General features: G+C 42.0%; 2 protein-coding genes across 7 annotated transcripts; one reads left to right on the top strand and one right to left on the bottom strand.

Moving 5' to 3' along the window:
- Positions 1 to 31: 31 nt before the first annotated feature.
- On the bottom strand, positions 32 to 18,223 carry GTF2H3 (general transcription factor IIH subunit 3). Of its 5 annotated transcripts, none has more exons than XM_010986340.3 (13): positions 18,137 to 18,223; positions 15,383 to 15,462; positions 12,840 to 12,946; positions 11,086 to 11,252; positions 8,790 to 8,852; positions 7,846 to 7,875; positions 7,670 to 7,698; positions 5,173 to 5,247; positions 4,328 to 4,381; positions 2,215 to 2,283; positions 1,828 to 1,963; positions 1,676 to 1,712; positions 32 to 1,594 (listed from the first exon to the last, which is right to left on the bottom strand). In XM_010986340.3, exons 1-13 carry the CDS (start codon positions 18,147 to 18,149, stop codon positions 1,525 to 1,527), a joined length of 930 nt encoding a protein of 309 aa, XP_010984642.1. In that variant the 5' UTR covers positions 18,150 to 18,223; the 3' UTR covers positions 32 to 1,524. The 5 variants fall into 5 exon arrangements, with proteins under 5 accessions (XP_010984642.1, XP_064337359.1, XP_010984643.1 ...); XM_064481289.1 differs by having other exon boundaries at positions 18,108 to 18,164; XM_010986341.3 differs by lacking the exon at positions 18,137 to 18,223 and adding an exon at positions 17,856 to 18,085.
- Positions 18,138 to 27,485, top strand: EIF2B1 (eukaryotic translation initiation factor 2B subunit alpha). Of its 2 annotated transcripts, none has more exons than XM_064481288.1 (9): positions 18,138 to 18,439; positions 19,290 to 19,391; positions 20,482 to 20,618; positions 20,723 to 20,839; positions 22,542 to 22,654; positions 23,218 to 23,286; positions 24,399 to 24,474; positions 25,748 to 25,873; positions 26,671 to 27,485. In XM_064481288.1, exons 1-9 carry the CDS (start codon positions 18,148 to 18,150, stop codon positions 26,674 to 26,676), a joined length of 1,038 nt encoding a protein of 345 aa, XP_064337358.1. In that variant the 5' UTR covers positions 18,138 to 18,147; the 3' UTR covers positions 26,677 to 27,485. The 2 variants fall into 2 exon arrangements, with proteins under 2 accessions (XP_064337358.1, XP_010984641.2); XM_010986339.3 differs by having other exon boundaries at positions 26,565 to 27,485.
- The last annotated feature ends 192 nt before the right edge of the window (positions 27,486 to 27,677 follow it).

Below are 27,677 nucleotides of genomic sequence, written 5' to 3'. Positions count from 1 at the left end.
AATGAGTAAGAGGAAATAACTCGAGCAAATATGAAAATTTAAATTATTTTATTATAAAAACTTATACAAATGAACCATAAACACAAAGGTAAAAATAAAATTTAAACAGAATTAAGCCAGTACATAAAACATTTCAAATGAAAAAGTAATAACAAAAACCTTATCAACTTGTTTGAAATTATTCATCTTTTAGATACATGATGCTTTATTCCTTAGACTTAAAATAGTGATCTCCATTACACTTACGCTATGAAATATTGAATACCATTTAAAAAGACAAATAGATTCCCAAATTCAACGATTAACAAATTACTTGCAAACTGATCACCAAAATCTCTGTACATTTGTTAACCAAAATCGTAAATCCAAAATACAAAATCTACCTTAAATAATCTAACCAAACACCAAATTACTTAAATGAGACTCAGTTTCTGAGATGGTATCAAGAGAAAATTAAAATCCTACTTATATACAAGGTTGTGCACACAAATGGATTTTTGTCAATATACTTTTAAAAACAAACCAAACCAGCGACCATTCCTGAAAACCCTTCCTATACCTGGATGGAATTTTAAAGGGCTTTTAATAACTTCAAGATTACATAGAAAAATAAGTTTATTGTTGAAATTTCAAGTAATTTTTCTTTTGAACTTATAAACGGGTTCAGTATTATGTCCAAAGCGTCTAGAGAACAGTTCTTTAATATTAATGCTTTTTCCCTCCCCTCAGTGAAAAGGGGATGAATTCCACCTGGGGGGCAACACTTAACTGTAAAGAATCCATTCTCCGCAAGAAATTTCCCCTCAGAACCCAGATAGCGGCTTTCACAAGTAAGTTCTCCATACAACTGTTTTTAAAGAAAAAGTTGCTACCAGCCTACTGCACTCACTTCCCTACTCACTTAAAATCAGATTTTAGAGTTATTCAGTGACAAATTATCACTTGGATAACTTTGTCCAAACTTGTGCCGATGTCAGACAAAATAAATACCCGTTCATATCTGGAGCTACATCTCAATCAAGACAATAGGATTTTATTTACACGATTATTGTCGAAGTCAACTGCTGACTCGAGTAGGACGGTCTACCTGGGTCAGTGCCATTACTCCATAAATAGCCACTTTTTCCAAACCTGTGCTCAGATTTCACGTTGTACATTTCACACTGAGAACCTAGACTTGGGTAACAGGTTCTGACGCCCATAATCAGTCAGGGCAGACTGACTTTGACAGATGATCATCTCATTTATAAAAAAAAATAGTCCCAAATTTGTGCTTTCTTCCTCCTCTCTGGACAAAAACCCGTCAGAAAAGATTTTAGGGTATACTGCACGGAATGACTCCCTGCAGTAAATCGGCCCCCAGAAGCACAGGATGAGGGTGACGCTTTACAAATATTTCCTGTAAGGAAGTTCATTAAAAATTATCTTCCACATATCTCTATTTTCTTCAGAGCCTTCCTAACAAAGATTCTGCCATACAATTTCTGTTAACAGCTCTAAATGATGGGGAAAATTTTTTTACTATCATGCAGACATTTTCAGTTTCTTTTTCTTGGCCTTCAGTACAGGAGGTAGCGAAATCTTAAAGGCTGTCCTGAAACGATAGAAGAAAATACTTTTTAATGCTCTAAGTCTCTAAAGGGCGAGCCAGCCACATGACCTCAAAGGTACTTACTCGCAGGTAGTGCAGATAGGGCTGAAATTGCAGAATACTGTAAATTAAAAAAAGAAATCAAACTGAGTGGTTTGAAAACTACACAGTTCAGATATTCTCTGCACACTCCCCCCAAAATAGAAAAAAAAGAAAAACTCAGCACATAAACTTACTTGACAAGCACACAGAACAGACGTAGCCAATTTCAATGAGATTTCGGTGACAGAAGCAAGCAGCCCGGTAGTCAACGTGAACTGGAGGTGGGAGGATTAACTGAGATCTCTGATCTTGATCAGGAAGAAAAACCCACTGTATTTAAAAAAAAAAAAAAAAAAAAGCGAGGAAATTGTGTGAACAGTCACACAACAAACACTCTGCATACAGCTTACAGGCTCCAAAGATGCCCTGAAGCCCACCCTTCTCAGCTCAAATCCCCTGGGTCACCCATCTATTCCTGTATTCCAGTTACTGGCATCAGCTGTCTTGCTCCTATTCATTCCCCAGGAAACAGGGGTCTCACTTGACTCAAGGTGCTGGGTTCACTGCTGCTGTTTCCTTACCAGTAAATACTGCAGGAGGGAGGGCATCTGAGGCACCTTCAAGTACAGTCCCCCCGTGATGTCACAAGCCTGCAAGACACACAAAGGGCTCTCTGCCAAACAAGCACTTGCTTAGCTTTTCCAGAGGAAGATCTAACACAGCAAATTGAAAGGGAACGTTTTCCCAGAGTGAGTGAGGACCAGAAGCTTGTAGCTACCTCTCAAGATGTTCAAGTATCTTGTTTTTTCCCCTCGGCTCAAACCCTTTCAACCCTTTGAAGACTACAGTATAAGACAGTATATGACTTTTTTCCTGTTTGTTTGCTACTGGTAAAATTTTTATTCTTGCCATTACATTTTTAAATAACAGCTCTGAGATATAATTCACATGCTGTAAAATTCACTCTTTTAAAGTATACAAACTCCTAGCTTTTAGGATATTCACAGAGTTGGGCAACTGTCAGCACTCCCTAGTTGCAGAATGTCTTCATAACCCCAAACGGAAATTCCTCACTCATCAATGTCACTCTCCATCCCCTGCTTCCCCAGACCCTGGCAACCACTAATCTGACTTCTGTCTCTACAGACTTGCCTGTTCTGGGCACTTCGTATCAATGGAATCAGACAACATGACTGGCTTCTTTCACTTTGGATAATGTTCTCAAGGCACATCTGAACTGTAGCATGAATCAGTACTTCATTCCTTTTTATGAGCAAGTAATATTCCACTGTGTGGACAGACCACATTTTGTTTAGCCATTCATCTGCTGATGGGCATTTTGAGTTGTTTTCACCTCTGGGCTATTAGGAATAGCACAGCTATGAATATTCATGTACAATTTTTTTTTGTGGACACCCATTTTCATTTTTCTTGAATATATATCTAAGAATAAAATTGTTGATTCAACCTGGTAATTCTAGGTTTAACTTTCTGAGGAAGTTTCAGACTGTTTTCCAAAGTGGCTGTACCATTTTACATTCCCAACAGACACCACACGCCTACCATCAAGCTTAAGAAATAAGACCATCCCAGAGCCTTTGAGGTTGGTGTACTTTCTGATTCTATCTCCCCTTCCCTCCAATCCTCATCTCCAGCAGTAACCTGAAGTTTTCTACAATTTCGTGCTTTTAACTGGCCTTTTAGGAAATATTTCTTATGGTCAAAAAACATTTGTCAAGAGTTTGGTAATTTCTTCAGTCTAATTTCTGGGTTTTTTTTTTTTCCTTTTTGGTTAAAGTAAAATTCAGTTTCATACTTTTCATTAAAAGCAATGTCTAAATGTTATCCAACAGAAATATGACACCAGCAAAATATATAATTTTTAATTTTCTAGCCACATGAAAAAGGAAAAATAGGGAGAGACTATAGCTCAGTAGTAGAGTGCCTGCTTAGCATGCATGAGGTCCTGGGTTCAATTCCCAGTACCTCCACCAAGAAATAAATAAAATAAATAAACCTAATTACTGCCCCCCCATCCAAAAAAAGGAAAAATTAAGAGAGAAAATCAATTTCAACAGCATATTTTATTTAACTCAATATATCCAAAATATTATCATTTTAACATGTAACCAGTATAAGAATCATTAATGAGATATTTTACACTGTTTTTCATATTATGTCTTTGAAATTCAGGGTGTATACATTCACACATCTCAATTTGGACCACACTGACTTCAAGAGTTCAATAGCCATACGGTACCAAAAAGGACAGTACAGATCTAGAGTATGATCCTATTTTTATAAAATTCTTTGCTTAGTGATCTATTCTTCCAACTATATATACAGAGAGACCTGTCATGCGTTCACCTGATATTAACAACAGTGACATTCGGATGACAGGATTTGAAGGGATTTTTTTTTTAACCCTTTTTAAAAATACTTTTCTGTGTTGCTTGAATTCGTTTTAATGCGTGAATTACTTTTGCAAAGTCAATCAAGTTTGAAATTTTGAAAAAATTTCAAAGGGAAAAAAATTTCAAAGGGACCAGAGAGATGCTGGGGCTCTAATCTGAAAGCATCACCCAGGCTAGCCCCTAGAAATGTGTGAAGACTGGTGAAAGGCATTTAACAACAGGTAACAGCACACACCACGCGTTCATAACCGCCAACACCGAGCACTCATTTAAAATGTACCTGTTGGAGGAGTCCTGAATCGGAGTCTAAGATGCAGGCATCAATCAAAATATTCTGAAATGAACATTTCAAAAAATGTTATAGGAATAATAATGACAACCTTATAGTGAAAACCTACTATGTGCCAGACTCTATTCTTAAAACAGCTTATTTAACACACACAGTAACTCTACAAGGTAGATATCTGACTTGCATTTTACAGCTGCAGCAGCCAGGCCTTGGCTGGGCAGTGGTCATAGAGCTGGGGGTGGGGGTGCGCAGTGCTGCCACTCCCAGTCTACCTGTCCCCAGAGTTTATGGTCTTTTCACTCTATCATGCTGCCACCCCAAGATGGAGAACATTATACAGGCTACAGCAGCATTTTTACTTTAAAACTAAAGTTTTAAGAAAGCTTTTTCTTTAAACTTATCAGAGAAGAAAACGTGTTAATGATAATTTATCTGAACACTTCAGTTATCTGCAAAGTGAAAACATCAGATCTTTATCAGCTCTCCCTAAAGCAAAGAGACAGAGCAATTGAGTCAAGGTATGCAGCAAATTGTAAAACCCAGGATTCTTAGCCTGGGGCCCAAGGATGGGCTAAACAGGGCTCTAGCCACATAAACCAGGAAACTACATGCAAAACTGCGTCAGAGTGCGTGTTTTTCTGGGGACCCAGCAGATTCTCAAGGGTCCAGGACCCAAAATAGAGAAATGACTAGGACAAAACATGGATTCCAGATTCCCAATCCATCATTCAGTCAGACTACCTCTCTAAATTGGTGATTCAAACAATAAAATTAATTCCTTCACTATGAAACCAATATTCTTTAAAAAAAAAAAAAAAAGGCAGCGCTCGATTCACCTGCTTCTGTGCTGCGAAGATGACATTCATGAAGTTCATATATTGTAATGCACTGTCTTCCGCAGCCTTAATCACCTAAAAATCACATCCACGTTAATACCTTCCAGCCACATCCTGGCACTCTCACTCAGGTGTCACCACAGTATACTACACACTACAACCAATATCATTTTTCTAATTTGCCTTGGTAGTTATTATTAAATAACATCTAAAAGTGTAAAGATGGCTGTAAAAATCTCCCCTAAATCCTACCACTCAAGAGATAATACTTGCTAATGGTTTCTAAAGAGCATCTATGTGGCCATGTCTATACACTCACACCCAAAACACACACCAGGATGATACTCTATCTAGTGTTTTAGAACCTGCTTTTTCAGTCTACAGTATCGGGGCGTGGGGGGAGGAATCTTACGTCAAATAGCAGATTTAGATGGATCCCATCCTTCATACTGAGTTTCTAGATTTCCACTGTTTAACCAACTGTCTTTAAAGATATTCAAGTCATTTCCAAGCCTTGGTTTCTGACAGTGCTCTGATGAACACCCTCATCTACCCTTTGCACAACTCTGATTAAGCCTGTAGTAGTCAATGAGATGGGTGAAGTGTCTGCACATTTCATTTTGATACAGATGACCAAACTGCCTTCCAGAAAAACTGTATCAGTGTATCCTCCCATGGGCGATGCAAAGAATAATTAATCCCAACTGCCATCAACCCCAGATTTTTCCATTTGTGCTGAGCAAGAAGCCAACGGTGAAAAACCCACTATTTGACACTGACGTTTCTTTGCTCACCAGTAGGGCTGACCGTATTTCCAAATGCTAACTGACTGCTCACGTTTCCGACCTGTTTCTTAGAGTGAACTTTGACTTTTTTTTCAATTGAAGTATAGTTGATTTACAATGTTGTGTTAAACCCTGACTTTTAAAAATTAATTTATGAGAGCTCTTGTTTATTTTAGAAATATTACATTAATCTCGTCAGGCAGCTATGCTAAAACTACTTTTCCCTAAAAGTTTTTTTTTTTGTCCTTGTTTTGGGGATTTCATTTTTTCGAGATCTTAAGCTTCTTTTTATAGTTCCACATAATGCTTAGAAAGATACTCACCAACCCAAGAGTATAAACAGATTTATTTTCTTCTAGTGCTTTTATGACTTGAATATTTACACTGAAATGTTTGATCTTTACTAGAATGTGTTTAGGTATAAGCAGTGAGATCTAGCTTTGTTTTCTTCCAACTGGCCAACCAGCTGGCCCAGCACTTTTTACTGGATAATCCACTTCCTCCCCACTAATTTGAAGTGCTTCATTTATCACATGTGAAACTCCCCTGTATACCTGGTTTCTGGGCTCCACAGACTTTTCCATTACCTGTTTGCCTACCACTGCACCAGAACCACACTGTCACTGTAGCTTTATAAAGTGTTTTAATGCCTAAAGGAGCGCAAACAAAGGATAACAAAGAGCAGTGCTCACCACCCAGTTCTATGAGGGTTAAGTGGGGACCGAGTGCAGTCGCCCAGAGTGGCACCCTGAAAGGAACTCAGGATGAAAAGCAGGACGGAACCCTCTGTGCTCTGGATAAACAGGCCCTAGACAGATGTGCACCTCAGGAAGAACTTCGGTGACCCCAGATTCTTGCCTCTCCCCATACACAGAAAAGCACTAAAACCACTAACTCTAGATATCTAGTCTCTGTGATTAGCGGTAATTGTTTACCAAGATGTACACCTGACTGCACGAATTTCCTAGCCAAAAAAAATCATAATAAACTGGCTCCTCCCCTACCTCTCTGGGGCAGTTTCCTCACAGCTGAGTGGCTGTCTCCTGGGCTTTAATCCTCAGTAAGACCCTGAGTAGAACTGAAACTCACAACTCACATTGTGTGTCTTTAAGTTGACAGGAGCAAGTTTCTATCTATTATTCTGTTAGAAAGCCCCTGGCTTTCTCATTGATTTACCCTTTCAGATAAACTGTTGACTTTCTTAAATCCCCACTCTGCCAGGGGGGAAAACTTAAACATCCAAGAATAAAATATGGCTTTCCACAAACTAGTGGGGCGAGGGAAGGGGGAGAGGGGTAAGCGGCACAAACCGCGAAGTATGTAATAGGCTACAAGGATGTATTGTATAACACGGGGAACACAGCCAACATTTTATAATAATTACAAATGGAGTATAACCTAAAGTATAACCTAAATTTTTTAAAAAATTGTGAAGCCCTGTACTGTACATCTGTAACATATAATACTGTACATCAACTATACTTCAATTAAAAAAAAATAAAAATTAAAAAAAATAGCTCTCCATTTATGCAATTCTTTTATGTCTCTCAGAATTTGTTTTTTCTCATAATCAATTTTACACAGTGCTTGTTAATTAATTCTGGACACTTAATATTTATTGCTTCTATTATAAATGGGTCTTATTTCCCATCATGTTTTCTAATTGGCTATAGTTGGTATATAAGCATAGCATTGATTTCTTTCAATCTTACCAATATCCTTGATTTCATTTCCTGATTATCTATAAAGAAATAAAAACAGATTCCAATTTAACTGAATCTTATTAAACATACTACATACAAGGTTTTCCACCAATTTTTAAACAGTCCCTCCGAGTTACAGTAGGAAAACAAGGATTACAGTCTCACAGAAGAGCACAAGCTCCTACCTTTAACCTCCTTGTTCATTCTATGAATGTCTTATTTTCTTAGCATTAAGGAATTTTAAAATATTATTTTATAAATACTCATAGCAAACAGAAAAATAACCTCAAATCTTAGTTAAGTAAGTCGAGCATCCACCTGTCAGGAAAAAGGAAAAGCTCTCTTGCCCACGACAACACACACAACGAGAGTGACTGGGGGCTTCCAGTTACCACCTCTGCATTCCAGCGGGCTTTGTAACTTGACCAAAACATGATCTTTGTCCCAGAAAATTTAAATTATCAAAGGTTTGATTGTTCTGTGATTATCCACATGACTGTTCGGTGATTACCCACCAGGTCCTAGATGTGAATACTGGGACCACAGATAAATCAACAAGCCAATGAAATGAGACAATGAACCTGAAAACCATACACAGAGGATGAGACAACCCCAATCAAAGTCTGGGAGAGAAGAATCGCTCAATACTGTACAAAACAAACACAGTAAATTACACAAGACTGAGAAAACATCCCACACACAGAGGTAATCAAAATGCTTACGAAGGTGGGCAGAGTAACTCAGCCACCTGGAGAAGCAGCCACTCAGCTAATAAGCCCCAGGGTCAATAAACCGCTTTTAAAATCAAACACTGCTTCCAACATAAGAGAGACGAGAATAATTTTTTTAAATTTGCCTAAATAAGAAACAAAGAAGCATTCTGAAGAATAACTCGTTGTGAGCAAGACATACTGGAGAATCTAGACTTTTCTTTCTTCCCATTTCAAGTTTTTACAGCTTGTCTTAAAAACATTTCAAAGCCAAGCCAAACTATTGTTTGATTCTCTACCACTTTAGAATACTCACACCTTCCATTAACATAGGCAGCCAAGGCTCTAAGAAATATCACAAGTGAAAATATCTTTATTACAAAAATACACCCTCTGAATGAGTAAAACACCAAGGATACAGCAAAGAGCTTTGGCGAGGGATCCTGCCAGCAGAGTTTCTGTATGTTGACCCTTTATGTCACCTGTAAATAACAAAAAAAAAAACATTAAAAAGGAAATTTTAGGTATTTTCTTGAATTAAAATCATTTTCAAGCCAAAGCATTCTTCTTCATGAATGAAATCAGATATTTTCAAACTGGGTTTAAGAAACATAGATAAGCAATTTTAAAGCACTTCCTCAATTTAAAATATCCTGGTGGTCAAGGGCTGAAGGGGGGAAAAGAGGAGTTGTTTAATGTAAGGTTTCCATTTGGGATGATGAAAAAGCTCTGGAATGGACAGTGGTGATATGTGCACAACAATGGGAACATACTTAATGCCACTGAACTGTACGCTTAGAAATAGTTAAAATGGTGAATTTTACATTATGTATATTTTACCACAGCAAAAAACAAGTAATAAAAAACATCCCGGTGTTATTTGGAAAGGTTCTGGCTTCTCAATGATCCGAGTGGTACAGAAGGTCATGCGTAACTGTAAGCAGCCTGGACAGTGGCCCCTGGCCAGCTTCTGAGCCCTTCCCCCTGCCTCCTCCCCGCCAGCCCCCTGCGAAAGCAGGACCCGTGAGAAGAGGACTGGAGAAACTGCCCAGGCTGAGGCAAGGAGGGACGAAGTTTATAACTTGTTTGGAGACTTGGGTGCAAAAGAGTCACTCTTATAAAAATCAAAATTCTAAACCTTTAGCTCAAGAAGGTGGGGAGCCCAGGCTGACACCCTGTGTGAGCAGGGCCTGCAACTGGTCCAGGAGCACTGATACCCCACGGGGAGGTCAGATCAGGAGCAGTGGGAAGTCGGGACTTTATTCTGGAGGCCGGTGGTTTTCAAAATGTGTTTCTACAACGGGCTTTAGGAACATCACAAGGGAACCTAGCAGAAATACAAATTCTTGGGGCCTCCCGAGACCCAGTGAATCAGGAACTATAGATTGGGGCTCAGTGTTTTGTCTTAATAAAGCCTCCAGGTGACTGTTAACAGTTTTTATTGGGGTATAACTTACAGATCACAAAGTTCACTCTTTTTAAGCACACAAGTCAATGATTTTTAGTAAATTTATGAAGTTGTAAATCTTCGCCCCAATCCAATTTTAGAACATTTCCATCACCCCAAAAGATCACTTAGGCTCGTTCCTAGGCACTTCCCTGCTCCTCCCCAGCCCCGGGAAACCACTAACCGACTTCCTGTCTCTAGAGCTGCCTTTTCCCTACAGGTGATTTGGACACAGGCAACAGTTTGAAACTACCACCCACGAGCAACAGGGAACCAGTGAAGTCCTCCAAGCCAGAGAACAGCAGCTCTGACTTTTAGGATGACAGCTCTAGAGGCTGAGTGGAAAGACATGAACCGGGAGAGACAGGAGTCAGTTAAGAGGTTGCTACAATGATCTAGAGCAAAGGCTCTCAGCCTGGGCAACCGTGCCCCACGGGGGACATGCGGTTGTCACGACCGAGGGATATTATGGCATCCAGCGGGCTAAGGCCAGGGATGCTGATCGGTACCCTCCAAAGCACAGGAAACCACCTCAACAAAGAACTGTCCAGCCCTAAGTGCCAGCAGTGCCGAGGTTGAGCCGGATGTCAGGTAATAAGGGCCAGACTCTGGAGGCACTTCCGAGGCCAAGCTAACAGGATTTCACAGCTGATGAGATGTTGGATGAGAGAGGGAAGGAGTCAAAAATGAAAGCTTTTGGAAAAGCAAGTGGATGGGGCTGACAGAAATAGGAATTGGAAATGGTGGTGTAACTGAGGGAAAAGATAATGAAACTGGTCGGAGGCGTGTTAATGAGACTGTGGACACCAAAGCAGAGACACATGCAGCCTGAAAGAAAGGCTGGATTAGAAGTGAAGACTGGGAAGTGTTCACACATAGATGATAATTAATGACAAGGGTGGATGAGAACACACAGAGGAAGAAAATAATCCTACAGAATAAAAAATAAGTATTTTTTTAAGAAACAAGATGAAGGAAAAGTCAGAAATGGAAGAAAGGATGGTCTAAAAAAGAAACACAGGTTAACAGGACATCCTTAGAAACCAGAGTGTGTGAGGAAGTTGAGGATGTGACCAGTGTCAAATGATGTGGACGCAGGAGAATAAGGCACAGGCTCTGATGAGGTGATGCTTCAAAAGAGAAGAGAGAATGAAGCAGGTAACGTCAAGAACCTCAAATTTCTGGACTCAAAGCCTCAAGGACCTCCACAGTCCACTCCACTTGCAAATAGCAATAACGGAAGGAAAAAAGAAGCTGAAAGTGGTTACTCTTGGTCATTAGATCTTTGATCTCTTCAACAATAACGTCATTTGCTGCTGTTAGCAACTCGTATTTTCCATCTTTACTTCCTGAGGGATTAAATTCGGAAGAAGGGTTGCCAGGGTCTCCAAAGAAGTCTCCAAGTCTGCCATTCTTTCCAGGATATAAGAATCGACTGAAACAACAAGGGGAAGAAAAAAAAACCCTAGTTACACAAACATCGGAATGAAACTCAGCAGAGACAACAAAACTACACGAATTCCGAACACTCAAGATTCCACAATAAATTTAAGTTTTTAAAAATGTATAAAATAGGCAGATTGGCAGACATAAGTCTACCACCACAGAAGGTTCGATGATTCCACTGTCTTCTAATAAAAAAAAAAAACAACAAAGAAGGAACAAAGAAGGTACTGGGTTATAGCCTCTTGAAATGCTTTAGGGTGGCTCTCACTCTGCCTTGTCAGATGACCAGTGAGAGACTCATCCCAAATTCTAATTCACTACTCATTTATCATTTGAGATCCGTTGATCTACTCCAGTAATATCTGGCCCAGGGGTCCCTGAAAAGCTCCACCTCGGGCTCCATGACTTTGACAGTTATCACATAAAACATTCCTGATTTTTTGAAAAAATGGAAACTTTGCCTGTCGCAGCTTTTACTGGTATCATAACCAAATTAGCATCATCTTTTTCACTCAGTTCTGAGAAAAATGTACAATCATGATGGGAGCAGGAGCGCTCACCTGTCGGCCCGTGGGCTCTTTTAACACAGAGTGGGAAAAGCTGAGAAGTAAACACTAACCTCAGCTGAAATCTGTTGGTAAACAAGAGTCACTCCTACTGTGATGTGACATTTAACTGAGACGCAGTGGAGCTGTATCTTCCATGAGGATTAGATTCTACAGCGTGTTAACATGACAAGTAAATATGGTTATTCTTCATGAAAATATTTACTGCATGCGTGGCCATATTTGCAAATCAGCTGCAGTCTGATGCACCATTTTGCAGTGACTCCAGCACAGCCAGCTTTTACACCAGTGTTAGAAAAGGTCACTGTTTCTTCAGCCAAGCAGCAGATGGAGTAGTTGGCTTGGGTTTAGGAGCCAATGTTATGAGAAAAATCCTTATTTATAAACCCTAGAGTCCCACACAGAGCAGTGAAATATTCATAACAAGAGAGGTAGCAGGAGCCAAGAACTGGCTGCAGGGAAAGCAGAATCACCTCTCATCTTACCCGCTCCCTGGGGCAGACCTAGGAGCAAAGCAGGATGGGAGCTGCCCACCCCATTTGATAATTCTTTTTTTGGCCTGGAGAACACAGGTGAATCCGCGTGAGTTAAACGTGTACATAATGCAACTCTACCATACATCAGCTGATGAGTTTTCAGTATTTGCACCTATGAAAATACACATGTACTGAATCTTTTTTTTTTTTTTGAAGTTTAGCTCACATTTTATTTTTTTTATTGTTTTTATTTTCTTTTGTTTTGGTGGGGGGAGGTAATTAGGTTTATTTACTTATTTATTAACAGCAGTATGGGGGACTGAACCCAGGACCTCAGGCATGCTAAGCACATGCTCTACCACTGAGCTATACTCCTCTCTCCACCATGTACTGATTCTTGATGCTGTGAGTATTGCTGGCTGGTACAGAAAAAAATTTTTTTGCAATACACAGTAGGAATATTACATGCCAGCTAGCATAAAAATCTCACAGATGTTAAGCACTCAACAGGAAGAATGGTCATAGTTGTCATACCTTTCTTGAATGTGACTCGCTATCACAGCAAGTTTGTTGGAACGATTCATGAATAAATGAGAATTTCCTAGCACCATCACCGCATCTATGCATTTTGATAAAGTAAACTGTTGAAAAACAGAAGGCAAAAGGAAGATAAATTAGCTATCCAAATGACTATGTCCGTTCTTGACATAATTAAGATTTCATTAAAATTTTACAGTTATTCACTGCTAACAGTCTGCTCGGGAGCTCCCTCCTCCGAAGCCATAAGAAAAAGCACTTGCAAACTACAGTTGTCTAATTTCACTTGTATGAGAGCATTTCTGCATCTGTACAATACTCCACAAATGTTTTCTGCATAACATTCAGGGAATAGCAAACATGTCACATCTTCAGTGATAAAATTACCAGCAAACTATTGCTATGCATGGAATAGATAATGAATACATGCTGATTAACCTGGTGATTTGTAAAATTTTTCAATTCATTCATTAAGTATGCTGAGCACCTATTATGTGCCAGGGGAAGATTCCTTCCTTCATGGAGTTTACATCCTCACAATTACTAATATTACTAAAATACATAGGTGGATATTTTTATAATCGTGGAATAAAGCATGTTTCTGTTAAAGAAATACTTCAAGCAGAAAATAAAACTCTCATAAATTTCACTCACTGTTTTTTAAAAATATAAAACAAACCTAGTAACATTTCTGTAGAGCAAAAAACTGACTAAAGTAAGAGGCAAATTACAAACTGGAAAAAGTAACTACAACATGTGACAGTGAGTTAACCTTTTAATATAAAGTGTCCACAAATCATAAAAAAAAAAAAAGGAACACTCAAAAAGAAAAATGGGCAATGCCCCAAAGGAGAAATACAAAGGGCCATTAAATACTTAGCAGCAAACTGAGGTAACTTTTTTTTTGGTATATCATATCAGCAAAAGATAAAATAAGGAAACAAAGAATCTTGTGTTGGTACAAAAAAAAAAAAGGAATGCTCATATACCACTTATGAGAGTTCAAAATAAGACAGTCTTTCTCAAGAGTGACAGGGTAACATGCTGGTCTAGCCACACAACAGAATCCTGTTCAGCAATAAGAAGGAATGAACTACTGATGCATGTAACAAGGACAAATCTCAAAATAATTATGCTGAGTAAAGTATCCAGACCAAACAAACGAACAAAAAAACACAAAATCCCACTATATATACTGTTTCAGTCCATATATACAAATATCTGAAAAATGCAAACTAAGCTATAGTGACAGAAAGCAGATCAGTGGTTGCCTCGGGGTGGGGACAGGCAGAGAGGTGGGTGGGATAAATTACAAAGGAATATGAAGAAACTTTTGAGAGTAATGGGTCTATATGTTCATTATTTTGATTGTGGTGATACTTTCATCAGTGTATCCATACCATATGTGAAATGTAACATAACAAATTAAGCACTTTAAATATGTGAAGTCTGGGGGAGGGAATAGCTCAGTGGTCAAGTGTGTGCCCAGCATGCACAAGGTCCTGGGTTCAATCCCCAGTACTTCCACTAAAAATAAATACATAAAAATCTAATTACCTCCCCTCCCCCCAAAAAAACCTAAAGCAAACAAAAAAGAATAAAGCAAATGCAGTACTTCAAAAAAACAAAAACTTAAAAAAAATGTTAAGTTCACCGTACGCCACCTATAGCTTGATAAAGCTATTTTTAAAAAAGACATCACTAAGAACATGAAAAGAAGGGAGGGGAGTGGGAGAGGATGAGGACAATAGGTGAAAGGGATTAAGAGGTACAAACAACCAATTATAAAATACTTAAGTCACAGGGATGTAAAGAACAACACAAGGAATACAGTGATACTGTTATAATTGTGTACTGTGTGTAATGTATAAAAATACAGAATCACCATGGTGTTCACCTGAAACTAATATAATATTGTTACGTCAACTATACTTCAATAAGAAAAAAAATGCAAAGACAAGCCACAAAGCTGTAGACAAGGAGGAAATATTTGTAAATCATATATCTGACAAAAGATTTGTATCTAGAATATATGAATAACTCTTACAATTCAATAACAAGAAAATAAACAGTTCAATTTAAAAACTGGACATAACATCTGAATACAAATTTCACCAAAGAAATACATGAATGGCTAATAAGCACAGGAAAAAAGGACTCAACATCATTAGCCATTAGGAAAATGCAAATTAAAACCATAATGAGATATTACTACCTACAACAGAATGCCTAGAATCAAAAAGACAAACGAGTGTTGGCAAGGATGTGAAGAAAAAATTGGAGCCCTCATACACTGCTGATGGGAATGGAAACGGTGCACCCACTTTTGAAAAGTTTGGCAATGTCTTAAAAAGTTCAATCTAAACTTACCATATGATCCAGCCATTCAACTCATAGGTAACTACTCAAGAGGAATGCAAATACATGCTCATACACAGACTTGCTTTTACAGTATGTAAACTATACCTTAATTAAAAAGCAACGTAAACATATACTTGGTCAAACCAGAATTATCCAAAAGCCCTCTCAAGCACTCTTACCTGAGATTCCTTTAACGCTTGCTTTCCCCACCAGATTGGGTTGGTATCAACTATGATAACCAGAAGATTCAGTTCATCTTCTGAAAATATGACAAAAAATTTAAAAACATTAGCCTCATAAAAGTGTGACAAAACTTAACATTTTCAATCTGTAAATTAAATCCAGAGCAAGCATCACTACGTCTTTACATGGCTACCATCCTCCAATCACGAGATTAACATAAAGCCAAGTTCTTTTACAGATTTAGAGCCCTGGGGGCCCTCAGCAAGCTCTTGCTGGCCTTCTGCACATCTACACCTTTCATGCACTAGAATGTAAGCTCTGTGAGGGGGGATCCTGTCTGTTTTGTCACTGCTCATCCTCTGCTCCTAGCACGTTGCCTAGCACGTGGTGGATGCTCAAAAAATATCTATTATATGAACCCAAAGATATTTGCATTTTAAATGGCTAGTGAAGGACGGAAGAAACTGATTAATCAGTAGTAAGAAACACTAGCAGTAGAATTGCGGGCATGGGGTAGGGTTTTTAAATGGAGACACAAATCAATCTGGCTCCAAGTCCATCAAGTCACCTAGCAGCAAGGCCAATTAAAGGTGCAAACCAAAGTGAAAAGCAATTGCTATGTACAGATTTTACTGTGAAAAGAATTAGGCTACTCTCTCCAAAATGACAGACATGACTGAACAGGCTAACTTAACACAGTAATTCATTCAACAAACGTTTACACTAAGTACCAGTGTTAGGTGTTGGCGATACTGAGTCCAAGCCCTCAAAGAGCCTACATTCTAACTGTGACAGACATATGGACCCGTAAGCACACACTGTTATGAAAAACCCAGGATGCTCATTTAATAGCAAAAAGCAACAATGCCTATCTTGACCCCATACCTTCCTTCCTCCACTTCCCATCTCCTGTATCAAGATACTCCCACCTCATCTTTGACTTCTGCTTACCTACCCAAATCCTATATACTCTCCAAGGCTCCAAATCAATGCTACCTTTCTTCAAAAGCCCTCCCCAGGTTTTCCAACAGGTCCTGGCTCCCCCATCTCAGAAGGGTGGAAATATCAGCCCCTGTGCATCAGGCCCTGGCACACGTGATCCTACAGTCCCATCCCACGCTGACAATAACCCAGCAAGAGACTTGTTTTGCTATCTTTCACCAATTGTAAGATGTACTCCCTCTTTTTTTTTTTTTAACATTTGACGGTTGCTGAAATCAGGATGGTATCTTAACGTTATGACTGACTGACAGCATTATATTTTCTCTTAGCGGTACTAAATAAAAGCACATTTCATAATCAATATTGTCTTAGATTAGATGAAATAAGCTGTTCCTACTTTGCAAAAGAAAATAACCTGCTCTAAGTCACATGGCCTGTAGCAAGTAGCAAAGCCAATACCCAGCTTTCAAGACAGATCTGCTTGACTCTAAAGACTATGGCTTTTTAGTGCCCCAGTGCCTCCTTCTGACCACGCACAGCATTGCCCCTCTCCTAATGACAGTACTCACTACCTCATTTGACGGTTAGCTATATTTCTGATCTCTCTTCCCAACTCTGCCCATTAACCATGGACTCCTTATAGAATGAGAAATGAGTAATGTAGTATCAAGCACAAAAGAAGCACTTAGTAACTGTGTCTCCCACAGGCCCTCACTCCTCTACCCATAGCCTTTAGCCTTATTCTCCAACAGGCCCCACCCCACAATTCTCAAGGCCATAAAGTTCTTGCTACTACCAAGCCCGAGAAAAATGCAGTGTTGCCTGTCAGGAGAGGAGTGTATCCATACACATGGATCGTCCCTATGAATTTCCTTCTTTGTGTCTCTAGCTCCTCATTTGTTGCCAGGGGCCATACCAGATCTGCCTCCCTCACAGAGTTGTGATAATTATTAAAACAAATAAAGATGTCCGGACAATTGTTACTGCCTCCAAAAAAATCTGTATCTATTCCTGCCCTCCATAGTCCATTTCCCACACAGCAGCCACAGCAATCTTTTAAAATCATAAATCAGACAGTAACACTTCTTTGATTAAAACCCTAAAATGCCTTTATATTACGCTTAAAAAATAAATCTCAAGCTCTTTATCATGGCCCACAAGGGCCCTGTACCTGGCTGGGTCACTCGTCCCTCTAGCTCACTTTGCTCCTGCCACCCTGACCTCTTTTTTCTCCTTTTACGGTATCAGGCCGTGTAACTAGCAGTTTAATGTATAAAAGAAAGGCTCTCCACCTTCCTCTACCCCTATATGCCCCCTTTCCGCCTTCCCATTGTAACAGACTGACTCAACTTGCCACGGGGCCTTCACAAAGTCATTCGAGTCAGAGTTTCAATACCACTGGTCTTCCCTGGACCCCTATCTAAAATAGCTCCTCATCCTCATCTCCTAATCACAATCGACAACATCATCACATTATGTTATCTTCACAGCTCTTGTCACGCTTCGAAATTATTTTTATTTACTTGCCTATTATCTGCCTCGCTCACCAGACTGTAACCTCCACGAGTGTGTCACGTTCTCTACTGTATTTCCCAAGGCATAAAATAACGCCTGGCACACAAGGCGCGCTCCAAAAATATCTACTGAATTAATGAATACATTCGCCACTCCTCTAAGCACCAAACAGCTTCCACCCAGTCCCTAAAATATACTCCATCCGGCCGGCGATGGCCGGACAAAGTCTGCCTAGCCCCGGGGTCCGAGTCCTCGGGCCCTCACCGCCTAAGACCCGCGGGAGCGGCCCTCACCGTCTGAGACCATGGCGGACCGGATCTTTCAGCGCACAGCCAGCTGTGGTCAGGCAGGCCTCCCGGAAACTGTTAACCCTGACTTCCGGCGCTGCCAAGTGACGTGTGAGGCGGCTTTGCTCAGGCCGCGCGCCGTACCCACGGCCCCGCCTCCAAAGCGCCGGAAGTGGAATGCAGAGTGGCGCCGCGCGCTGTCAGTCTCTGTGGCTCGGAGCCCGCGCGGTTGCGGGACCCATCCTGGCAAGGAGGGCAGCTCTGGACCCCTCGGGCTCCACGGTCCGGAGGGCACGATGGACTCCAAGGGTAAGGCGGGATGTGACGGGCCTGCTGGGCCTAAAGCGGAGCCGCGCAGGGTTCCCTCCACCTCGCACGTCCAGACTGGGCTCCGGGAGAGGTCCCTTTCCGAGCTCAGGCTGTTTGGCTGGATGTGGTTCCTCGAGTCACAACTAAAACTCTTTCGCTGCTCCTATATCCAGGGAATGGGTCCTGGGGGTATCCCCATACACCCCCTCTCCCCACGCTTTCCAGTGCCTTCTTCCAAAAAGTGAGACTTCGGACGAAGTGTGCAGTCTTGATTTTCTCATATGTGAAGTATGAGTAAGACTCTGCCCTGTTGGATTTGGTACTTAAAAGAAAGGGCGTATTTGATGTGCTCATCTAGTGTGCTTATCAAGGTGTTTTATTAACTTAAGGACAAGGGCAAACTAATATATATTGTACCTTTCATGTAAAAAATAATAGCGGGGTGGACCTCTACATACACATACGTGTATACGTTTATGTCGGTGAATAGGCTTAACTTGGCATAGACTGGAGGGGTGCAGGAGAAGTCGGTAAGGTGGATGACTCTGGGATTCTTTCAGGACTTGGGGTTAAGGATAAAGAGGAGAATGACCTTTCACTGTCATTTGATAGAGCTTAAATTTTATGCCATTGTACATGGATAGCTTTTTCAAAATGGGAAAGAGTTTGCAAATAGTGATGTGATGTAATCCCTGTTCCCATAAACATTTATGGTACCCCTGAAGCCAAACACCCTGCAAAGTTAATATTTTAAAAATTTGTCTGCTTATTAAGATCTAGTCATTGATAAGCTCTCTGATCGTCCATCCTGCTAAATGAATTTGATGAATCACTTTTTCTCCCTTTCCAGAGTTAATTGAATACTTTAAGTCTCAGATGAAAGAAGATCCTGACATGGCCTCAGCAGTAGCTGCCATCCGGACTTTGCTGGAGTATTTGAGGAGAGACAAAGGTAAAGAGGGTCCTCCCCAAGCACTCGGGGTGTTAGGGAAGTCAGCTCATAACTCAGAAGTGTAGAAAGTGAGAGACACCCGTGTGCCTGCAGAAGGTAATGCAGCCCCAAGCTCTGCTTCTCCCTGCATTTCAGTCCTCCTTTTGACTTCAAGAGAGCCCTCAAGTCATCATCAAAAGGGTCCCCCTTCACAAATGAAATATACTCTGAATCAAGAATGACCATTTTTATATCAGGTTAACTATGAAGCTTAAATTATAGCCATAGTTCGGCTTCACAAGTGTTTATTGAGCTTCTGTCCTGTGGCAGATTCTTTATAGTTGCTATAGAGAATATTCCACTATAAACTCTGGTATTAATGTCATCATTGTGATCACTACTAATTCAGACATCCTAAATGTAAGCATCTGGGTATAAGCATAATAATAATAACAACAACAAAGCCTTCTTTAACTTAAAGGGCTGGCCTAGAGGTGCATGGCTCTAAGACAACCTCCAGTGTCTTCCCATTGTACTTACAATAACATCCAAACACCTGAGCCTTGTGTTCACGACACTGCAGACCTCTTCTGTCGCTGCTACTTAACTTCCTTCCCTGCTGTCCCTCACTGAACTGTGCTTCACTCTGGCCTCTCTTTGTTTCTCTTACCAACTTTGTTTCCATCTTGAGGCCTTTGTGCTGTTATAGTCTGCATCTGGAACTTTTCCCACTGGATCTTTATGCGGCCAGATCCTTTCTTACTCACATCTCTGTTTAAATGGCCCTCACTCTGAGAGGCCGTCCTTGTTAATTCTCTCAAGGAGCTCTACCTTTTTCATCATTCTTTTTTCTGTCTTCATGTCATTCTGTGATTACCTTGATTGTTCCTTTATGTGCTTGTTTACTGTCTGCCTCTCCCACTGGAAGGGGGTTCCATCAGAGCAGGGATCCTGTCTGTCATGTTCACTGATGTATCTCTGCCATCTTCAATAGTGCCTGGCATACAGCCTGCACCCAGTAAGCATTGCTTGAATGAATGAATGAATCACAGACGCATCCAGGGGATGTGATACTAAAATGAACATCACCTTCCTTCTGTGCTCATCCCAGGGGAGACGATCCAGGGCCTGAGAGCGAACCTCACCAGCGCCATCGAAACCCTGTGCGGCGTGGACTCCTCCGTGGCTGTGTCCTCAGGCGGGGAGCTCTTCCTGCGCTTCATCAGCCTCACCTCCCTGGAATACTCCGTGAGCCCCTGCCCGCCCTCCTTTATCCTCTGTTTCTCTGGCCACAAATATTCTCAGCTTACCTGGATCCTTTCTTTCCCTTCATTTTGCTCTCTTCTTCCTAGGATTACTCCAAATGTAAAAAGATCATGATTGAGCGGGGAGAGATTTTTCTGCAGAGAATATCACTGTCGAGAAATAAAATCGCAGATCTGTGCCATACTTTCATCAAAGATGGGGCGGTGAGTAGATCTTGGTCATGTGCGGTAATCGGGAACAAGGACTTCGGAGTTGGACTCCTGGGATAAAATCCTGCCTCTGCCACTTACTTGCTGTGTTACCTTGGACAAGTTACTTAGCCTCTCTGGGTTGCAGTTTTCTCATCTGTTAAATAAGGGTGATAATAGTAGCTAGCTCATAGGGCTGTTGTGAGGATTAATGGGATGGCATGTGTGAGGACTCTGCACTGTGCCCAGCACAGAGTAGTCCCTGTGTAAATGCAGCCATTACTGTCATGGACGGTTGTCATCTTAAACAGGCAGAGAAAGCCCCTGGGACAGCAGGGATGATTCTTGATTTAATAAGGTGTCTTACTAAAGCGGTATTTGTTATTATTGGATATGTACTAAATTAATCTGAATTAGATCAACACAGAACAGCTTTTGTCACGAGTTAATACTATCTTCCTGCTGAACGTTAGCACTAGATTGAGATTTTCATCTTCACTCCAGATGTGGTTACAGAGGTGCAAAGCTGCCCAGTATTTATAAGCTAAGACAGGAGCTGTAGGTTAAGTCAGGCTCCCAGCCAAGGGGTAATTACACTTGTGTGACGTCTCTCCCACCAGCTAAGCCTCCACCGGCCATAAAAGTATTTACTTGCATCTGGACTCTGAAATCATGTCCTGTTTTATTACCCTCTTCCCAACTTTGAAGTGTGTTATTAAGTAAATGGCGCATGGTGGGGAGCTTGTACAAAAGCCAGTGGCAAACAGCCATTCTGGGGCCAAGAGGAGGCAAGGTTGTGACCACTTCTTGCCGAGGCCTTCTCCTGCAGACGCACTGCGCCGTCAGCGTCCTGCGGGGTTCATTTGTTCTACCGTAGTTGAATGTGTAGGAACCACCTGCATCAGTGCTATTTTGGCTAAATTTCGAGCAGAGCTGCTCCAGTTTGAACCTGCGGATGAACCACATGGGGATCATACTAAATGCAGGTTGTCAGTCTGGGGGCTCCTGAGAACCTGCATTTATAACAAGCTCTCGGGTGAGGTTCAGAAAGGAGCTCGGGAGCTGCGTGCACCTGTCTTACATGACACAGTCCTCTGCGCTGCTCCTTAGAACGGAGATTACATCTACGTGTCTGCAGAGTGTACCCAGTCTACAGATGGATTGTGTGTTTACTCCCAAACAGTATTTGTAAATTTTTAAAAATTAGTTAGCCAACATTGAAATACTGGATTTTTAGCTCCTGTGGAAAAATCAGATGATCTGGCAACAGCGGGCCCACGTGACAGCAGCCGGAGCTCAGCCTTGCCACTGTGCTGCTGGCCCCAGCGGCCCGCTGCACTTCTTTATGCTGCCTGCCTGGTGCCTGTCGGCCCAAGGGTGCAAACCATGTCTCAGAATTAGGGAAACCAACCCAAACGAACCTAATGGAGCCTCCAAATAGAAAAGCTTGCGTATCTGGGAGTAACACCACGTGGAGATCCTACTTCTGCACTTGCTATGGGTAGAGGAGACTCATATTCCTCTGGCAGAAAACATTTTCAGCTTGCCTATGGGCTTCAAACTCAGTGTACTCTCAAGGAGCGCCTTTCTGGTCACAGGTGATTTGTAGGAGAGCACACAGAGAAGCTTCAGGGTACCGGGAACATGCACTAGGCAGCAGAGAGGATTGGGGAGCACCGGAAGTTTGCCCTTTTGACAGAGTGTTCTCTGTCCACAGAGAATATTAACTCACGCCTACTCCAGAGTGGTCCTGAGGGTCTTGGAAGCAGCCGTGGCGGCCAAGAAGCGTTTCAGCGTGTACATTACGGAGTCACAGCCTGATCTATCAGGGCAAGTATCTTTCCATTTGGTTATGTGCCCAGCAGTCCTTTACAAGAGTAAACTGAGGATTAGAATCCATTGTTAGAGGAGCCAGAGCATGCCCCCTCCCTTACCCCATTTGCCAGCCAGTCAGCATGGCCCTCAGCAGTGCCCGTTCCTGCCCCTGGAAGAAAAATCACCGTGAACTTGAAGTAGGTCACAGTACAGGATCTAGGGGTCTTATTTAGTACTGAAATCAGAGGGACAGCAATCGATAGATTTTTATCAAGGAATAAATAATGCATATCTCCTATTTATCCACAACATAAAAGAAAACTCCCTTTTTTCCCTGAATTTGCATCTCTTACCTGGAGTCCCCAAGAGTACAGTTTTCCTGAAACACATACTTCCTTCTAAAGACCCCAAATTCTTGTTTCCTTAGTCCAGAGTCTTGGGATCTACCCCTTCATCCATTAATATTAACTGAGCTTCAAGCTAATGTGCTTTATCATCGTCCAACATAAGTGACTCACCATACACCACTGTGGGACTTTCTTGGAGTTTTTCTAATGTTCTCAAAATGTTATTTTCAGTAAGAAAATGGCCAAAGCACTCTGCCACCTCAACGTCCCTGTCACTGTGGTCCTGGATGCTGCTGTGGGGTAAGCACCCAGCTTCCCCTGCCCCAGGTTTCCTCACCTCCTCCCAGGGTTGGCTTGGAGCAGGGTTTCAAATGGAAGGTTTGAGTCTCATTCACAAAACTGGACTGGGTAGCGTCCTACCTCTTAATTGACGGCTGTGTTAAACCAGCAAGCTCATTATAAGGTCTTGGTAGCGTACACAGAAGACAGGGCTGTAGGATGCTGGGGAGACTGAGAGTCACTTACGTAGTATCGTGGTGCATTTTAAGAGCAAGGTGCAAAGGTCAGCTTAGGGTCAGCACTCATGATCCACGATCCCGCTTCATCTGAAGACACAGGCTGTCTTTGGTGTCACTCTGGGATTCTGTGTCACCTATGGAACTTTCCTTCTAAAACCGAAGCGGCACGCTCCATGGATCGTCAGCATGCCTTGCAAGAGAAAACAAGAGTAATAACCCCTTGGAAGGAAAAGACATAAGGAGATGATTAAGGAAATTAGGAAGGTGTTCAACCATTTTAGGGAGAGGGGATAGCGCAGTGGTAGAGGGCATGCCTAACATGCACGAGGTCCTGGCTTCACTCCCCAGTACCTACAGACAAACAAACAAGTAAACCTAATTACCCACCCCAACGACAAAAAAAAAAATTTTTAAGTAAGCATTTTTTAGAATCCTACTAATTGCTCATACTAAAAGGTAAATTGGCCTTCCCTTACCTGCAAGATTCTTGAATTACATAACACATTTTTCCAACTTCAGATCATTTCAGGTTTTTAAAGTTTTGTTTTGTTTGTATTGAAGCAGAACAAAAAAATAGAGTGTGCCACATGTAGTAAGGATAAATACCAGCTCATGAAGTTCCTACTTCAGTTACACACATACATGCGCATGTACTGGGTGGCAGCGTGAGTTATACGTCTTATTATGGTGTCGTGATCAAAATGGGTGTTAGTGGTCCTGGAGCAGAGCTGGTAATTGTGCCGGGGGCTGTCTCAGGTGCTCGGTGCTCTTTGGGAGAAAGGTAGTTAGGAGAGGAACTTACCCTGGTGAAAATGGGAGTATTCATCTTGGAGGTGATGCTGCTACTAAGAGCAGAGCAAAGAGAGCATAAAAACTTGTTCTTAATTTCCTCAGCTACATCATGGAGAAGGTGGATCTTGTTATAGTTGGTGCCGAAGGCGTTGTTGAAAACGGAGGAATTATTAACAAGGTAGGCGCATCCGTGCTCCAAGGGCGTGGGGGCGTGCTGCTGGACGCGGGCGCGCACCCGGTGCTGTGTGGGAGCACCGCTCCTCTGACCTGCCTGGCTTGCAGTTCCCACCCCTGCAGCCAGCGGGTCCCAGTTCCCATGAGTCACTGCAGTGGTCAGATTCTGGTCAGATTTCTGTCCGCTTTTGAGATTGATCTGTGTAAGTTGGAATATAATTTGTATTTTCGCAAAGTATGCTCTGATGGCATTGGGCTTTTTGGTTGGGTTTTCTTTTTAATGGAGTGATGACATCAATATAATATCTTAAAATTTCTCTATTGCTTAACATGGGAAGATTTCAGGATAGTCTGTGTGTGTGTGTTTGGTAAAATACATATAACGTAAAATTTGCCATTTTAATCATTTTTAAGTGTATGATTGAGTGGCATTCATTGCACTCGTATTGTTGTTCAACCACTACCATTGTCTGTTTTCAAAACTTTTCTATCACCCCAAACAGAAACTGTCACCACTAAGTAAAACTCCATTTTTCTCTTTCCCATCCCCCAACCCTTCCGCCTCCGTGATTTTTGCCTATTCTAGGCACCTTATATAAGTGGAATCATACAGTATCTGTCCTTTTGAGCTGGGTTTATTTCACTTAGCATGAGGTTTTCAGAGCTCATCTGTATTGGAGCCTGTGTCAGGACCTCATGCTTTGATGCCTGCATAATGTCCCACTGCATGGAAACACCTTTGCTTATCCATTCTTCGGGTTGATGGATACTTGAATTGTTTCTACCTTTTGACTGTTGTGATTAATGCTGCTGTGAATATGAGTGTACAATTATCTGAGTTCCTGTTTTCAGTTCTTAAGGGGTACATACCTAAACACGGGATTGCTGGGTCATATGGTATTTCTGAGTTTAGCTTTTGGAGGATCCGCCAAACTGTTTTCCATCTTACATTCCCACTGGCAACCTACGAGAATTCCAATTTCTCTACACCCTTGCCAACACTTGTGTTTTTAATTATAGCCCTCCCAGTAGGTATGAAGCAGTATCTGTTGTGGTTTCGACTTGTGTTTCTCTAATGACTAAGAATCTTGAGCATCTCTTTGTGTGTTTATTGGCCATTTGTATATTCTTGGAGCAACGTCTATTGTTTTCTTTTTTAAAAGGTCCTCTTTAATTCCAGAGCCAGAGTTACACATATTACATCCACTCATACACTTTGTTGCTTCCACTTCAGCTGTGCTAGAAGATCTCATCCTTCTCCACTTCTGACTTCCCAGATTGGAACCAACCAGATGGCCGTGTGCGCCAAAGCACAGAACAAGCCTTTTTATGTTGTTGCAGAAAGTTTCAAGTTCGTACGGCTCTTCCCACTAAACCAGCAAGATGTCCCGGATAAGTTTAAGGCAAGTTTTACATATTTGAAGGGGCATTTGAGTCTAAACTGAAGTCTTTGAAAAAACGCAGTGCTAAGAATGTTCTAGGAAGTTACTCACTTCCCATTGCTATTTTTTCCAGTACTCAGGATACAAAGATAAATTGGTGGTCTAATTTGTCCCCAGAATTTCAGTCTTTCCCTTATTCACTGACATGCTAGGTATGGGCCAAGGAGGCAGGGACAGCTGGTGGGTAATGGTCGAAGTTTGGGGGTCAAGTGTCTGGGCCCTTCTGCCATCCCCGCCACTTACTAACCACTTGACCTTGGGCAAGTCCTTCATTTTAAGCTCTGTGAACTTCGGTCACGTGCGCAGTAGGGTGATAGTACTATCAGAGTTGTGATGATGTAGACATAACCACGGGAAGAGCTCAGCGTGGTGCCCGGCATGTAGTAAGCGCTCTGCAGATGCTCCAGTGGTCTCGAGAGGCCTTGAGTTAACCCAGCGCATCAATGGAACACGTGAAGCTTTTCTTTAACCAGCTGGCTCACCCACGCCACGCCCGGCCCTCCCCACCAGTGCGATGCACAGCCAGCTGCTCCCTGTTTCCCCGGGGCGCTTTCAGGCAGCGGCACACTGATTACCCAGGCCCAGGTCTCCCCAGCTCAGAGCCTTCAACACGTTGGGCAAGCAGACTAACGAGTGCTTCCTGTCTCCTCAGTACAAGGCAGATACTCTGAAGTCTGCACAGACTGGACAGGATCTCAGAGAGGAGCACCCATGGGTCGACTACACCTCCCCTTCCCTAATCACCCTGCTGTTCACAGACCTAGGGGTGCTGACGCCCTCAGCCGTCAGCGACGAACTCATCAAGCTGTACCTGTAACCGCCGGGTCCTCTCCTGCCGGCGTGCGGCTGAGGAATTGGGAAGCCTCTTGACCCCTCGGTGAGCCAGGCCAAAACTGAATTGTTTCTTATGACGTTTTATAGACTAAGGACTTGAAATCATAAGTCATGGAGAGTTTTTTAATTCATTTCAGTTCCATCTAAAATATGTTCATGGTTCCTATAAAACCCAACCTAGATTGTGCTTGTAGTTTCCAGACACTTTCATCCATTTCCAGTTTCCAGAAATACAAGTTGGATTGTTGGCTACTTGACCAACTAAAGAAGATGTGCCTGCCCCCCTCCCTCCAGCTCCCCACACTCCAGACTGATTTGCCGAAAGCATCAATGAGGCACGCAGGCCTAAGAGAGCCAGGCGCCCCTCAGCAGCTGAGCGGCAGCCACCCCGGGTGCAGGCTGCACGCAGTGTGGGATGAGAAGGGCAGGAAGCTCTCAGGAATGTGTGTCAGGCTTCCAGCGGTGAACTCGAGCTTTGGGCTGCCACCTCTGCAACAGGATCCGGATCCACAGAGAAAACCACTACGAGAGCCCAAGGCAGGCGGGGGCGGCATCTCTGGCAGCAGCATCCTGCACAGCTCACCGTTTACAAAGACGCCTTCCAGAACATTTGTAAACTTAAATTCTCTATCTGTGAAAGATGTGAATTTAAACATGTTTGGATCCTGAACAGCTTTTTACAATTGTTCTTGGGAACAAATTCAGCATCTTTTCAAATAAATTATATGAAAGATTTTGCTATGGCGTTGCATCAGTGCTGCAAGCTGACCCCAGACCCAAACGCTCCATCCATCTTGGTGGAGACACTGGGCGGCCCCCTGCATACGCTAAAGGCACAATCAGTTAGAAGGAAATAGAGTTCATTCAACAGAAGGCATTGTAATTTTCTTTCCCAGAATGACTTGCCTTCTCTGTTTTTTAGATCCCCGCC

This window comes from Camelus dromedarius, chromosome 31 (assembly GCF_036321535.1).
Source record: "Camelus dromedarius isolate mCamDro1 chromosome 31, mCamDro1.pat, whole genome shotgun sequence".
NCBI lineage: Eukaryota > Metazoa > Chordata > Mammalia > Artiodactyla > Camelidae > Camelus > Camelus dromedarius.
The sequence above is the reverse complement of the archived record's forward strand: the minus strand, read 5'-3'. Positions and strand labels throughout refer to the sequence as shown.